Source organism: Chinchilla lanigera, unplaced genomic scaffold, assembly GCF_000276665.1.
Source record: "Chinchilla lanigera isolate Chin_1 unplaced genomic scaffold, ChiLan1.0 scaffold00049, whole genome shotgun sequence".
Taxonomy (NCBI): domain Eukaryota; kingdom Metazoa; phylum Chordata; class Mammalia; order Rodentia; family Chinchillidae; genus Chinchilla; species Chinchilla lanigera.
Genome location: NW_004955450.1, coordinates 2,986,153 through 3,002,351, shown reverse-complemented (window position 1 = coordinate 3,002,351; position 16,199 = coordinate 2,986,153). Strand labels below are relative to the sequence as shown.

The window sequence follows — 16,199 nt, the reverse complement described above, 5'->3', positions numbered from 1 at the left end:
ACAATGTAATTGGCCCAACACCCAGTTCTCTGTGAATGGACTGCAGTATTTTTAATGTCACAGAGGTAATCAGGTATTAGCATACAGAGAAAACCTGTTAATAACAACAACTCTGTGATCCATGAAGTATCAAGTAAACCAGCAACAGTAATATCCCCCAAGACAAACTCAGTATTGTTATTTATTTATTTATTTATTTATTTTGTGGTACCGGGGATCGAGCTCAGGTCCTTGCGCTTGCCTAGCAGGCGCTTGTGTAGCTGAGCTATATCCCTGGCCCCAAACTCAGTTTTAATATATCCTAAGAACTACTAATGTACCACCCTTAACCTTAGAAAAGAAATCTATAATTACAGTATAAACACTAAGACAAACTAAGTACTGACGTGCAGCAAATACTTGCTTACTGTGACAATTATACCTCAACTAATGATAGAAAAGAATTCAATAGTAGTGACATAGAGTTAACTATCTGAAGATTAATAAAGCTTCATAGTTATACTGTTAAAGATATAGGAGCTGGGAATGGGAGAATGCAAGAAGAAAAACTGAAAAATTAAACAATAGGAGATAAGAATAAGGAGAGGAAAGTGAGACAATGGATCTTATTAAGGAGTAGAAAGAACCAGCCTGGGCTACAAAGTGAGCTCAAGGCCAACCTGAATTGCATAGTGAGACCCAGTCTCAAAAAAAAAAAAGAGTAGAAAGATATGGATAGAATTACATAAGGAAAAAAAAAAAGCTCCAGTGAGAAATAGAAGATAACAGAAAAAAAGAAAAAGAAATAGTATGGGTAATGAAAAATAAAAGGAACAAAAAACAGAAGAGAAAAAAGAAAGAAAAAAGAGTAAGGAAAACAAGAGAAATAAAGGATGAAGGAAAATTCCCCAAACCCCACTAAACCAGTAAAGAAGAAAGAAAGAAGAGGAAAAAAAAAAAAAGAAAGAAAAAGAAAATGGCCGCCAAACAGAAAAAAAATTCTCTCAAACCCAGCCATTTCTGGCATGCATGGTGGCACAATGCCTGTAATCCCTGCACTCAGCAGGCAGAGGCAAGAGGGTCACTACAAATTCAAGGCCAGCCTGAACTATCAAAACAAAGCAAAACCGAGCCTGGCTTCTGACCACAGGGTTGGTGTCTGTGTTCTTCCCAGCCTGAGTTTAAAACTTCACTTCTCCTACTCGGCTCTCTGTCCCCAGCTGTTTCCCATGACTGTCTCTCACCCAGTCACTGTGGGAAGGCAACTCTGGGAGCACTGAAGTGAGGGTGTTTTTCAGTTAGTCTGAGTCCCAGAGTTCAGTAATCAACCTCCTCCCCAACTGGCACCTGATCAAGCACTCTTTGATGATATGCTGGGTATCCCTCTCAGGCTGCTGCCTGCTGTGTGGAAGGAGTCCCCTGGAGCAGGAGCCCCCCACCCCCACCCCCAGCTGATGATTTTGTAGCTCACAGCTGGCCTGGGCTCTGCCACTGTCTCCCTGGGATCTCCCAGCCCTGGGGGCTGACCTTGCTTCTGGGGAGCCTGGTTCCCTTCTCTGACACCTGAGGAGAAGGTCAAGACTTCGGTTCTTGTCCTGCATTGTGGTCCATCTCTCTCATTTCTCTGTGGCTTCTAATCTTTTGTGACTTCCTTCCTGATTCCTAGCGATCCACGTACCTTCTTTTCTTCACCATGTTGTTATTTTCCAGTGTCTGGATTCCGGATCTTGGAGAGGATATAATTTTGCTGCCCATCACCACCCTGCCATTTTTTTTTTTTTCTTTTTTGAGGTATCCAACATACAGTAATTTACGCCGGATTTGAACTCACTATGTAGCCCAGGCTGGTCTCAAATTCACAATGATCTTTCTGCCTCAGTCTCCTGAGTGCTGGGATTACAGGTGTGATTACCACTACATTTGGCTGATACAGAAAATTTCTCTTCCAATATGGAAATTTTAAGATATTCTAAAGACCATAGACTCAGTCCTTGAGTTGGTTGTCTAGCAGTTTTGTTGGTAACACGGATTCATAGAATGACCTTGAGGACTGACCACCAGAGGAAGAGACGGAGAGTGAAAGTCAGAGGTCAAGCTGAGACTTCCACTCCCTGTGAGACTGGCTGGAAATGCAGAGAAAATAACTAAAATATGCTCAAGTCTCCTATCCTGGGGAAAGTCTTTGTAACCTGCAGTCTTCCAGCTGTTGCCTTTGTAAGCCTACTACTTTGCTTTACTACAAGAAGGGTGTGTTAGATGGGGCATGGTGGTGCACACCTGTAGTCCCAGAACTTGGGAGGCTGAGGCAGGAGGATCATTGTGAGTCTGAGACCAGCCTGGGCTACAAAGTGAGTTCAAGCCCAGCCTGAATTTCATAGCAAGACCCTGTCTCAAAAAGACAAAAAAAAAGGTGGGGAGTAGTTACCATTACAGGAATTTTAGAAAGATTAAAAGAGAAAACAACATCTATGAAGTCACTGCTCTTAGTCTTTTGGTATCTGATGTTTCGGTGCTGTCTGTGATTGTGTGTGTATGTGCGTGTGCGTGTGTGTGTGTGTGTGTGTGTGTGTGTGTGTTAGTATTTTGGCCAAGCTTTTTGAAATTCGAATGTTCTAGACTTGCTTCCTCTTTTGCTTTTGCTTCCTCTTTGTTGTTTTGTTCTGTTCTTTTATTTGTTTTGGCGCTACTGATACAGGAAAATAAAAACTCCCAACCTGAATGATATCTGGGATGAGTTTGTGTTCTCTGGAACCGAATAATGAATTTTAGGAACAATGGAGGTTAAGAGCAGAATATATTTATTAAGAAAAGAAAGCTTCTGACCAAGAGAGGGACAGAAGGCGGGCCGTGTGGGTTTTCTAGGGACTTTTCTGTCTTTTCTAGGGACGTTTATAGAGCAAAACCATGAGGTGAAAGGTAGGGGGAAAATGGACAAACCTATAGTCAGCCAATAAGAATTGTTCAGATAAAATTGATTAAACCAGGATCAAATGGGGAAGCGGGCATGAATACAGAACTCGGGCTTTTCTTGTAAGGGGTTGGGTCAATGACTCTTCAAGGTGAAGCCTGCCTATTTAGCATATCAATCCCTGATGTCCATCCCTAGGGAGGTATGTGGGTACATTTGTTTAATCTTTTGTCTTGAGGTCCGGCCCACAGCAGATACATATTTTATCTTGTCTTTCATGTTGGCTCCTTCCAGGGCCTGGCCCTATCCGACTGCCTATAATATTTCTATGTAACTCAGCTGCCTCTGACACTATTGGGGGTTGAACCCAGCTCTTTCACACCGAGCTCTATCCCCAGCTCCTTTGTATTCTTATATTTTGGAATAGGTCTCACCAAGTCACTAAGTTGCCCAGTCTGGGCTTGATCTTGTCATCCTGTGTCAGCTTCCCAGAGTGCTAGGATATCAGGCCCACGTCTCCACCGTAGGCTTCCCTCATATTTTTCTAATTTCTCAGCAGCTTGGTTTCTATCACACTATTTCCCGGACGCTGTGCCCTTTTAATGACCATATCAGCCCGCACATCACCTGACCGCTGCGTGGCCAGGGACATTGTGAACCCAGCTGAGCAGTCATTGAAAAGATGAATATAGATCTGTATTCATTAACGTTGAGAATTTTCATAAGACATCATTGAGTGGGGAAAAAAACAGATTATAAAACAGCATGTGTTGAATTTTCTTCCTGTTTTAAAATTAGAATTGTCTCATTTTTGTCACATATGCTTATATATACTTTAAAAATGAAAAAAAAAAAAAAAAAAAAGAAAAACAACTAAAACCCCTTGGGGGTAGGGGTGCAGCTCAGCGTGATATCCTTGTTCCAGTGTCCTGGGCCTCTGAGTTCATTGCCCAGCACTGCCAACAAAGAGACTGAAATATCTAAAGAGTGAACTGGTAAAGAATGGCCTCTGTGAAAGTGGAGTTTTGAAGGACTTTCCTACTTTATGCACTTTGATTTTTTTACCTTACAGGTATTTTTATAGGTAACTGAAAAACAGCATTTTAATTTTATTTTCTAAAACTTTTTATTTTTTAAAACTTAACTAGACTTGGTGGTGCACATGTGTAAACCTAGCACTCTGGGAGGCTGAGGCAGGAATGTCACAAGTACAAGCCCATCCTGGACAACTAAGTACCACCAAACAAGCAACACAAAAAACTACATTGAGTCTATACTTTTTTGTTGTTGTTGAACCCAAGGCCTTCACACTGAGCTACATCCCTAGCCTTTTTTATTTTTTGAGACAGGGTTTTACTAAGTGACTAACTAGCCAAGACTGGGCTCCAACTTGCCATCTTTCTGCCTCAGCCTCTCAGGGTGCAGGGATTACAGGCATGGGCCACCATGCCCAACTGAAGCTATACTTTTCAAAGGAAGAACAGAATGTTCAGTGGTGTATGTGACTGAGGATCAAGCTAGATCCTGCCCCCAGTGTCAAGGCCTGGATGCCTGGCCCTGCACCCTTCTACCTGGCTGTGCATTGCTTCCCCTCCCCCACTCTCCCTTTCTGCTTCTGGACTGTGCCGAGCTTTGCTTTGTGGCCTGGACCCTGCTGTCCTCACTCTCTCCCTGGCCACCTCCTGTTCATCTCGAGCACGCAGCTCCGATCTTGCCTTCTTTGTGAAAACCTCCTGGTTGCTCAGAGACAGACCAAGGCCATGTCCTCTGTGGCCCTAGCTTTCCCAGCCTGTGGCCCCAGAGTGCTCAGGTAGACTTCCCTAGGTCCTCTCCTCATCCTCCTCCCCTCATTTCAGCTTGTCTTCTGGGACTTGCCCTGTATTCTATGGCCTCAGACTTGCCTACCTCTCTTACATCTTGTTCTCATTCTTGCCTGTGCTGATCATGACTTCTCTGCCTCCTTGCTTCTGTCCTCTCCAGAGGCTTTGGCACTTGACCTCTGCCTCTGCTGTACAAACAGCTTCTCTCTGGACCTTTCCCGTCTCCACCTTATTTCTGTCTTTAGCACCCTAGTTGTGCATCCCGTATTCTACCAGGTACTTGGGAGGCTGAGGTAGGAAGATCAGTTGCACGTAGGAGTTCAAGGCCAGCCTGAGCATCATAGGAAGACACTCATCTCAAAAAAGTTTGTTGGGGACACACACATACACACACACACACACACACACACACACACACACAGTGTATAAAGTTGAAAGACTAGAACAAGGGATACCTGTCTAGCTTCACCCAGATTTAGCAGTTGCTAACATTGGCACATTTGCTTTGATTCTGTCTGTATCAATATGTATATATATAACATTTAGATTTTTTTCTGAACTGTTTGAAACAAGTTTCAGACATTGTGACGCTTCACTCTTAAATATTGCTCTACATAATATCTAAGAACTTTAATACTATTCTCATCTATAGTGCGTAGGATCACAATAGTGAAAGTTTGTGAAATAGCGTTACAATAGTGAAAGTTTGTAAAATAGTGTTACAATAGTGAAAGTCAAGCCTGGGACAACTCCAGGTTTCCTTCTGGGTGTTTTTGTCCTGCAAGTGGATCTAAGGACACAGAGTACTGCGGTCCAGAGTCACTTGTGCTAATTCTTTTTGTGCTGTGTTATCAACTTAATGTTCAGTTAGCTTCACTGACTTTTCTTTGTTTCAATTGAGAGTTTGCTTTTCTTTCTGGTTTAAGTTTCTGAATGTGTAATTCATCATATATACAAAAGTAGCAGCACATGCCTGTAATCTCAGCACAAATTTGAGGCCAGCCTGAACTACATGGTGAGACCCTGTCTCAAAAAATATATATTTTTTTTACCCAAGGAAGTCTCTACTCATCTTTGTCCTTCCATTCTATAGGCAACATTTCATTAATTTCTGGTTTGTTTTTCCTGTATTTCTTCTATAAAACTAAGCAAATTCATGTGCATATTCTTTTTTCTCCTTCTTTCTCACATAAGGGCTAACATTCTATTTATACTATTTTGTACTTTTCTTTTTTTTGATACAGGGTTTCATATGCAGTTCAGGCTGGCCTTGAACACACGTTGTAGCCCAGGCTGGCCTCAAACTCGCAGCGATCCTCCTGCTTCAGCCTCCTGAGTGCTGGGATTACAGGCATGCACCACCACATCTGGCCCATGTACTTTTCTTTTTTTAAAACTTAGCATACCTCAGAAATCATTCCTTAGCAGCTGATAGACCTTTCCTGCATTCTTTTTTACATCTATGTAAAAAATTCACTTACCTAGTTTATTCAAATATGTAGTCTGCTTTCAAACAATATCAAATAAAGTATGTTGTTTCTTATTTGTAGGTAAATAGAATTGTTGGGTCAAAAAGAAAAATAGTTTTACTCTTTCATTTTTTCTTTCTTTTGGTGCTGGCAAGGAACCCAGAGCCTTGCGCATGCTAAACCTGTGCTCACCAACCTTTTTCTTCTTCTTTTATAATACAGTAGGTAGCATTATGAATCATGGTGGGGTTATCAACCTCCGCCTGCACAGGGCAGGGTCCACACTACCAGTTCTACCTGCTCCCCTGCCTGGCAGATAAGTCTGATGAGGGAACCTGTGCAGGCGAGTGGTGGAACCTCCTCCTTAGCGGGGTCTCTTGGCCCTCACTCTCCCTTGGCTTTCACCACCTGGGTCTCATCTGTCCCTCCTACTTTGGGCTGATTTCTGAGCATGGACTCTGCCTTGAGGCAAAGGGCAGGATCCACCGGAAGCAGGCGGCAGGTGCAGAGGTGGCCTCTGGGTAGGAGCTGCCTCGGCAGAGTGCAGGGCCTCAGCACCAGGGAGCTGGGTGCTGTCCTGGGTCTTTTCCTACAAGCTGGCAGTGCCCCTGGGGTTCAGAGAGGCGCCGGGTTGGATGGGGCTCGCGATCCTCACTGTCTCTGGCTTTTCCTTCCTGCAGTTCAGGACAAAGGCGTAGGCGGGCCGCGGGCCAGCTGTGCCGTCATGGCAGGTAAGGAAGGGCGGGCCACACGGGCAGGACAGGAGTGTGAGCTGGGGGTTGGCCCTCTTCCTTGCCCCTACCTTCTGTAGTCTCTGGAAATGATTCTTTCTGTCCTCTTGACCCTAGCTGTTCCCTGCTGCCCCCTGAGGCCCCAGCATGGCCCTGTCTCATCCTGTCAGGTTTCTGATGCTAGGCACCAGGATCGAGCATCCCGATACCCTTGTCTTCCTGTCCAGCTGACTGAGTAGCAGCACGGGTGGCCCAGCCCCCACTCTCTGTGTCCCCTGTCTGGGATCTGTTCCCTATGGGTCCCAAGTTGCCTGGTTTCTAAGGCTCAGGGATGCAGGTGCTAGGGATGGAAGTAACTTCAGGGACCCTCTGGTCCAGACCTTACCCCATTGGGTAAACTAAGGAATAGACGGGGGCAGTGGCTTGAATGAATGAATGAGTATTGGGTGGAGGCTGGGTGCCCATCTCCTGGCTCGCTTATGCCATTCCTCTTCCTGGATCTGCCCCGCCAGGGTAGGACGCCTTACCCCAGTGTGTCCGTCAGCCTTCTGTCTGCTCAGGGACTTGGGTACATGGGGTCATCTTGGCAGACCCAGGAAAGTGGGGACGGCTGGGTGACACTGGAGCTGCTCAGCCAGGGAGAGGGGGCGCAAGGCACAGTCGGGGTGGGTGGAGCATCCTGGTGATGGCTCTGGTGTACGTGGCCTGCAGAGAAGGTGAACAACTTCCCACCGCTGCCCAAGTTCATCCCGCTGAAGCCATGTTTCTACCAAGACTTCGAGGCTGACATCCCACCGCAACATCTCAGCATGACCAAGCGCCTCTACTACCTCTGGATGCGTGAGTGTGGGGCGGGCCGGGCGGAGGAGGAGGCAGAGGACTGGGCACTGGGCAGGGGTGCAGGGTGGCCGTCCGTCAGCCTCGGGTGTGGTGTCTCCGCAGATGGGGAAGTCTTTCCCCACTTGGTTCCCAGCAGGCTCCTTTCAGGGACCAGCTCCTCAGCTGGGCCTCAGTTTCCTACTCTCTCTCATTCACAGAGCCTCTGGATTGGGAGGCTCTTTTTGTAGTGTAACTCCTCTCTCTGTGCTCGCTTTCGCTTCTGATGGAGTAGTTTCCCAGGGATCCTGTGGCAACTGCCAGGACCTCAGGATTCTGGACTTGGAGGAGAGTCCGTCCCTTGAAGCCTCTTGTTTCTTGCTTTTCCTGGAAGGTTGTTTAAAGACAAGAACATTCAGCTAGGAGTCGGGAGGCGAGGGAGCCAGTGTGTCTGGCCACACTACTTCCCAAGCAGCAGTTTCCAGCTGGGCATGGTGGTGCACGCCTGTAATCCCAGCGCTTGGGAGGCTGAGGCAGGAGGATCATTGCAAGTTCGAGACCAGCCTGGGCTATATAGTGAGTTCACGGCCAGCTTGAACTGTATAACGAGACCCTGTCTCAAAACAAAACAAGCAGCAAGTCCTTGTTGTGGGTAGGGGGCACTGACCCAGTGACTGGTATCACTCCTGGGGGCTCTTGCTCTATATTTTGAGCCTGGAGTCCCAGTGGTCTAGGGTAGTGAGGTTATGGGTCGGAGGGCCCCATTACTGATGGTCAGTGGCAGCTTGGTGGGAAAGGTACTAGCATGGACGAAAGGCACTTGGCTGTGTCTGGCTGCTCAGAAGGTAGTGCTTAGGCAGGCGAGGGAGGACAGGCAGGCTGCTGTGCAGGGTGCCACCTCCAGGCACCTGCTGTGCCAGTGCACTTGATTTCTGTTTCCATGATGTGGCTCGGAGTCAGATCTACAGGGAGCTGCCACCCTGGGCCCAAGATTATCTAGAAGAGGTAACAAAGGCTGTCTTCACATCAGGCCCTCTGTGACATGGTAGAAAGGGCACAGTGCCAGGCACACAACCTCCTGACCTTTAAAGAAAAATTCCTGACCTTAAAAAAAAACAAAAAAACTTCCTGACCTTTGAGTGAGGAAGGGATTTCCTGGCGTGTGACATAAAAGACAGGCTGGGGCAGGTGAGGGGCGTCTGTAAATGTTGGGAGGAAGACATGGAGGTTACTGCTAAAGGCTTCCATTCTTTTCCCTGTCAAATGTGATGTAGGCATTGGTGCGGGAGTTTAGGGGAGGAGGCCCAGAGCATGTGTGTGGCAGAGGCAGGACACTCTCCAGGGAAACCCGGCCTCTAAGGTTTCCGGTAATGCACAGGGGCTGCTTGAGGCTGACTGCGGTAAATTTATAGTCCTGCCAGGCTTCCCTCTGTGTCCTTTCTTCCTGGGGACATTGAGCTCAAGTAGGACAAGAGCTGTGTTCATCCAGGGTAAGTGTGGCCGGAAGACCTGGCAAGGGAGGGAGCGAGGCAGGAAGGTAATGGATCCTGGATGCCAAGCTGGACAGGGGCAGCAGTGGAGACAGAAGCAGCAGACAGCAGGAGGAGCAGCCGAGTCCTTGAGTCTGTTCCAGAGAGGAGTAGAGTAACTCTGGGGGGAACACTGGGACACTGAGCTGGAGAGGGGAGCTGGCAGAGAGGTTACCCATGTGACCATGGGTTACTTGATGTCTTTTCTATGGAAAGAGCCATTAAATCAGGGATAACCCCAAGGTCCCAGGAGATTTTGAAGCAGCGATAAGGATGGAGGGAACAGAGCTGACCACACAGGAAGAAGCGTCCACCTGTGTCCAAAGGCCCTGAGGTGGGCGCACCTGCATGGTGGGCAAGCTTGGCCAGACTTAGGGAGCCTTCTTTCTTCCTGACCCCAGGCTCCTGGGACGCTGGCCCTGGGGAGATCTCACTCAGAGCTGGATTTAAGGCCTATAAATATCTCCTAAGTCCTCACTGGGCACCTGCCAGGGCTGCAGCCTGAGGGAACGTGTGTCACCCCTAAGATGCTGAAGGGCTCTCCTGAGATGGATGCCACCTGTCTGGGGCCTGCTGTCATGTGTGCTGTAGGGCTTTGCACACTCAGCCCGGGGTCAAGCACGGGGGCGCCCTGATGTCAGTGCCAGCATGTGACATGGGGCATCCCCGGAGCCTCCTGCTGCATGGGACTCAGTGACACTGTGATCCCTGGGGAAAGGGAGGTCTGGTCTGTTTGGTGCACTGGGGTTTGTTTCAAGTGACCATGTGTGCAACGCAGGTCTGCAGGAGCTCAGAGGACGGAGATGAGTACAGGGACTTCAGAAAGGAGGAAGAGTGATAGACTGAGCCGGGTGTGGTGGCGCACGCCTGTAATCCCAGCACTTGGGAGGCTGAGGCAGGAGGATCATTGCGAGTTCGAGACCAGCCTGGGCTACAAAGTGAGCTCGAGGCCAGCCTGAACTGCATAGGGAGACCCTGTCTCAAAAAGATAAAAATAAATAATTAATTGATTAAAAAGATAAAAGAACGATAGACTGAGGTCCCAGCCACTGCTGCCACTCCATGGAACTGCAGAGCATGTGGCTTGGGGCATGAAGAAACACTTCCAGGAGGCCTTTTGCCTTCCCCTTTCCGTGACCAGCCTTGTAAGAAGAGGTGTAAGATGTGTTTCCCATTTTGGGCCTGGTGCTTGTTGTATCCCTGGGGGGGCCCAGGACTGAGGCTTCTCTGTACATATGGACAGAACTCAGGGCCTGGTGTCCGCTAAGCTTGTGCACCGCCCTGAGTTGCACCCCCATCCACTGGCCTTTCTGCCAGGAGAGGAGCGTTTCTCCCACCCTGAGGCCAGGCCTCCAAAGGATCCTGCTGGGCCCTGCTCCGGTCTCTGGCTCTGAGACTGTGCTCCAGGTTTCTCAGGTCTCTGGGAGTGGGGGTGGGGAGGGCTTTGGTCTGGGCTTCCAGCCTGCTTTCTTACATCTGTACTGTGTGTGTGTGTGCATGTGTGCGTGTGTGTGTGTCTTGTGTGTATGCATATGCATTCACTGGTATGACATGTGGGTTTTCTGTACGGGTATGAATCTATAAATGTGGTTTGCATGTGTGTGTAATTTGTGTGTGTGCATCTCTACCTGTCTGTGCTGTTGGCTCGTGTTTGACTGTGAGTCCATGTTTGAATTCTGGGTGTGTGTACGTGTATGTGTGTGTCTCTCTCTTTGTGTGTATGCTCGTGGGTCTGCAGTGAACAGCGTCACGCTGGCCGTGAACCTGGTGGGCTGTCTCGCGTGGCTGATCGGAGGCGGGGGAGCCACCAACTTTGGCCTGGCCTTTCTCTGGCTCATCCTCTTCACGCCCTGCTCCTACGTCTGCTGGTTTCGGCCCATTTACAAGGCCTTCAAGTAAGTGGTTGGCGCTGACCTCAGCTCCTAGCACTGTCTCTGTGTCCACCCCCCTGTCTGTTCTTTTACAGCTCTTTTCTGTCATTCCTTTTTTTTTTTAAAATAAGAACTGCAGATTAAACCCAGAACCTTTGCACTGAGCTACATCCCCAGACATTCATTTTTTATTTTTATTTTTTATTTTTCATTTTGAGACAGGGTCTTGTTAAGTCACTAAATTGCCGAGGCTGGGCTTGAACTTGTGATCCTCCTGCCTCAGTCTCCCAGAGTGCCAGGGATTACAGGCGTGTGCACTGTGCCCAGCTCCCTTCCTTTCTTTCTTTCCTATTCTCTCTCTCTCACTCTGTGTTTGCACTCCCTCAGCCTTACTTTCTCTTGCTTACCTTGGCTCCCACTGCCTCCTGAGGTGTGGGCTTCCCGGGAGCTCCTGCCTCGATGAGAGGGCTGGGAGCTAGGACCTTCCCTGCTTCCTTTCCCCGGGGTGGGGTCCGCATGGAGACCAGGCCTGTTTTGTCCTCTGCTCAGCTTTCCCTGGGAAGCCACATGTTCACTTGTCCTGTGGGTTCTCCTGTCTGTGGATCTTCCCATCCTTATCCCTGCTGATGGGTACAACAAGATCATCAGTTCAGGTGCCCAGCCATCCAGGAACCACTGACACCCTTCATGTGCTAATGATGTTACCCAGTTCCGTGCCAAAGGGAGCACCATCCATGTGTCACTGGGATAGTTGTCCTGGTGCCGTGCATGCCCATCCAGTGCCAAAGGGGATTTTTAGTGTCTATACCGTTGGGACTGACTGTATCAATAAGGTTGTCTGTCTTGATGCCAGACACTGTCCATCTCCATGCTAGTGGGGCCTTATATCTCTTTGCCAGCAGGACTATCTATGTGCCAATTAACTACTGTGCTGGTGCCAATAAGGTGTCCATTCTAGTGCCAAAGGGATTTGCTCTCTCGGAGCCTATGGGACCATCAGTCTGTGTCCCCATGAAGATAGCTGGCTTGAGGCCAGTGAGCTGCCCATTCCCTTGATGATGACGGGACTATTTGTTTCTGCCGTAGTGGGGCCATCTATTTCTGTGCCTGCAGGCCCTATAGGTGCCCCATGCCCAAAGAATCCCAACCCTGTTTAGTGTCGCTCACATAGCTGGGCCCATGGATGCCTTTGAAGATCTATGGATGAGGAGGTGCCACTCTGGCCTCTTGATTGAGGTCTCTGTGTGTCCTCTGTCCCTTATGCACTCACTCACCCTTGGGAGGGCATGGGGTCCTTGAAGGCAGGGAAGCCCTGGCCCTCTTCTGGGTGCTAGAAGCCATCTTCTCTGCCACAGAACTGACAGCTCCTTCAGCTTCATGGCATTCTTCTTCACCTTCATGGCGCAGCTGGTCATCAGCATCATCCAGGCCGTGGGCATCCCAGGCTGGGGCGTCTGGTAAGAAGTGGGGTTGCTCTGGACCAGTAGGGGTGGCAGGGTGAGAGTGTAAGGTGCTGAGCTGCCTAGCCTAGGGGGACACTGAGTGGCCAGTTCCTGGATGAGTGAGAGGATCAGGGGTAGCTTCCGACGGGAACAGGAACCCAGCAGTGGCTCCTGGGTGATTGGGGGTGTCACACACTCTGGGAAAGCCCAGGTAGGGGTCTTCCCAAGCCACTGGCCGGCCTTGGGTGTCAATGAGACAGTCCCTGTGTGTCAGCGACATGGCTTCTCCTGGGGTAGTAGAGTGGTCTTGGCTGTAGTAGGGGCTCCTGGGTCCTCCGTGCCTACACGGCCCATGCTGGCCTCTCTCCACAGCGGCTGGATCGCAACTATCTCCTTCTTCGGGACGAACGTCGGCTCGGCTGTGGTCATGCTCATCCCCACCATCATGTTCACGGTCATGGCCGTCTTCTCCTTCATCGCCCTCAGCATGGTATGTGGCCACCCAGAGGGGAGTGGGTGACCTTGGGATGGGACTGTGAGCAGACATTGGTCCTCCATGTCAGCCTCTCTGGAGTCACCTGCCAGATCTGTTGTACCTGCATGGTATGTGGGGGTGGAAGGAGGGCTGTTTTGTAGATGGATCCCATCTGTTTCCTGGAGGGGCTATGGGTTGCCTCTTCCCTTTGGCAGACACTTCTTTTTTTTAGGTTTTCTGAGTTAGGGCCTAGCTATGTAGTCCAGGCTGGCCTTTAACTATGGAGCTCAGGCTGGTCTTGAAGTCGAAGTGATCTTCTTGCCTCAGCCTCCCGAGTGCTGGGATCACAGGTGTGCACCGCTACTCCTGGCTGATGAGCCCTTGTGCTTCTTCTCCAACAGGTTCATAAGTTCTACCGGGGCAGTGGAGGGAGTTTCAGCAAAGCACAGGAGGAGTGGACCACGGGTGCATGGAAGAACCCCCACGTGCAGCAGGCAGCCCAGAACGCGGCTATGGGGGCAGCCCAGGGGGCTATGAGCCAGCCGCAGCCCCAGTACTCCGCCACCCCCAGCTACACATATTCCAATGAGATGTGAGCCCGCCACACCCGCTCAGAGGCAGGGCCAGGGCATGGGACGGGGGCTCGAGCCACATTGGCTGTGGTGACCAAGCAGGGTTCCCTTCTTCCTTTCCTCTTTCCCCTACTTTGTACAAAGAATCAGATATATATGAATATATATATCTGCATCTGTCCACCTTTGTCCCCGCTCGCCTCTCAGAGCCACAGGCTGTGCGCGGAGCCATCTGGTGCCGTGTCTGCCGTGTCCCCGTGCCCTTGTGAAATAGTGCAGTGGAGGTCTCTTGTCGTGGTGCTAGATGTATGTTTAGAACCAAACCAGCGCCCCCTCCACCATGCCACCCCCTCTGACCCTGGCCCAGGACCCCTGGGGCATTCGTGCCCTCTGCAGGCTCTGAGCTGAATCTACTTCCACCTGGGTCCTGCTGAGAAAAACAGGATCTCCCCTTGCTCCTTGGGACCCCTCCATGCTCCCCGCTTGTGTCCTCCCTGCCTTCAGATCCCCTGCACACTTCCCTTGCCCAGGGTCTCTCTTCCCTGAGTGGTTTTTCTTTGTCCCCCTGAGGCTGAGTGTCTTAGTTACATCTGCTCTGAGACTGAGCGCAGATTCCCAGCGTGACTGGACTCCCAGCTCCAGGAAGCTGGCAGGGGACTAAGCTACATCAGCCTTGATGTGGGGGCTTGCAGCTGGACGTGCAGAGCCCCCGGGGGTACCTGGCTCCCAGGAAAGAAAATGTAGGCCTGGTCTCCTTGGCTGTCAGCTTGGTTGCAGAGTCGGGCTTACCCTTTCCCTCCTGTGCCTTCCCCTTCTCCGCCTCCAGCCCCCTTGAGCAAGCCCCCTGCTGCCTCCTCATGATACCCCCTCTGCCTTCTCTGAAGAGCTGGGTCTCGCTGGGCAGGTGTCACCCGTACCTCAAAACTGGAGCAGAAACTGTAAATAATCACGGGTCCCTAACAGAGGCCTGGCCGGCCCGGGCCCGCAGGACTTCTAGGGTCTCTGCATGACCACTGGGTTCCTGGAAGCATAGCTCTTCTACTGGAGTGGCAGGAGGGAGGGTTAGCTCAGAGGACAGGGAGACAGGGCTCTCGAGAGAGGAGCCTGCGCCTCTGCCCCACTTGCTCGTGGCCACAGGGCAGCCTTGGACATTTGCGTTCAGGCCCAGGAAGAAGTGCCAGGCGCCATCCCCACCGCAAGCACAAAGGCCGGAAGAGGAGTTCTGGTGAGGCAGGCAGGAGGGGTTTAGTTTAGCTCTGTTTTTCCACATCCAGCTAAGTTGTTCTTTGCCTGCGGGACTTGGTTCCTGGCCTTTCCTCAGCCCGCTTCCAGGGAGTGAGTCCAGGCCTGAGGCTGTTCTGTTTCAAGCAGGGGGTGGCCACAGCTTTGTGGGAGGCTGCAGTGGTGGTGGTGGGGTGCTCACCGAGGGCGCAGCTGCCTGTCCCCACCATCCTTGTTCTGACGGAGCCTCCCTGGGCTAGCTGGATGGGTGCCCTGGCTCCATGTGGAGCTCAGTACCTGGGTTTTCAGGCCATCCAGAGCATGGCCTTCCATGGCTTCTCTTCCCTGAGGGACTCAGGTCCTCCCCAGAGTCCTCTTCCTGACGGCCCCTCAGGCTTGAGCCCCATGCTGTGACTGGTTCCCTTCTCTGCCATTCTCTCTGGAGAGCAGCTATCCCAGGCTCTAGGTCCAGGCCCTTCCTCTCCTTTCCTCCCTCTTACCCCAGACTTCTGGCTCCCTTTCCCTTTGTCCCTCTGGTCATTCTGGAGTGCTGTGGTCCAGCTGCCAGCCTCGCATTCACGATCTGTTGAATGCCACCTCCAATCAGTTTCCTGTCCCACTTCTCTTTCCTGGATGAGACCTACGTGGTCAGACCTGGCACTGCCCTGGGGAAAGCTTGTCTCCTGCACCTAGCCTGGCTTGCTCAGGCCCTAGGATGCTGCGGCTCCCAGCAACTATGCACTTCCTGGGAGGGAACCCATGTAAGCTGTGGGGCCGGGAATGGGCCCAGCTTGGCCCAGGAAGAGGGAGGAGGGCCCAGTCAGGTCTGCGGCCAGCCAGAGGCCTGCTTCTGCATTCTCCTGGTGCCCACTGCCCTCCTTGTTTCCGGGAGACACAGACCATTCCCTGGCTGGCAGTTGACCTGCCTGAGCCAACATGTCTATCTGTGGTAACCGAGTGAACCGTAATAAAGGGGAACATGTGGTCCTGTGTTCTGTGTGTATGTGTCTTTTTTTTTTTTTGGTCTTTTCTTCCGGTACCAGGAATCGAACTCACGACCTTGCGCTTGCCAGGCAGACGCTTTGCCGCTGAGCTAAATCCCCAGCCCCTGTGTGTATGTGTCTTAATGGGGGCCCACATGGAGCCTTGCTGTGGGCTGCAGGGCAGGTACGTGGTGGTTGGGTGGCTTGAACCCTGACACTCATTGCCTGGCACCAAGTCACATGTTTCTGCGTGGTTCTTTCTCTGAGGCGGCCTTGGGTAGGCCTTGCAGTTCCTCAGAGGCTCGTGTCTATTAGAGGCTGGGGCTGTGACATTGAGGAGAAAGCAGGAGGCGGCAGGGACTTGGGACAGAGCTGGCTTGGTG

The 16,199-nt window shown here is 50.8% G+C and overlaps 1 protein-coding gene across 1 annotated transcript in view; it reads left to right on the top strand.

The window, feature by feature from the left end:
• Scamp5 (secretory carrier membrane protein 5) overlaps positions 1-15,830 on the top strand; it is a 23,134-nt gene extending 7,304 nt beyond the window's left edge. Inside the window, exons 2-7 of the mRNA XM_005393526.2 lie at positions 6,857-6,907; positions 7,619-7,747; positions 10,991-11,147; positions 12,479-12,580; positions 12,938-13,055; positions 13,442-15,830. Of these exons, the coding sequence (XP_005393583.1) occupies positions 6,901-6,907; positions 7,619-7,747; positions 10,991-11,147; positions 12,479-12,580; positions 12,938-13,055; positions 13,442-13,636 (708 nt within the window). The 5' untranslated portion in view covers positions 6,857-6,900 and the 3' untranslated portion in view covers positions 13,637-15,830. The remainder of the gene's footprint in view (positions 1-6,856; positions 6,908-7,618; positions 7,748-10,990; positions 11,148-12,478; positions 12,581-12,937; positions 13,056-13,441) is intronic.
• Positions 15,831-16,199: the final 369 nt, after the last annotated feature.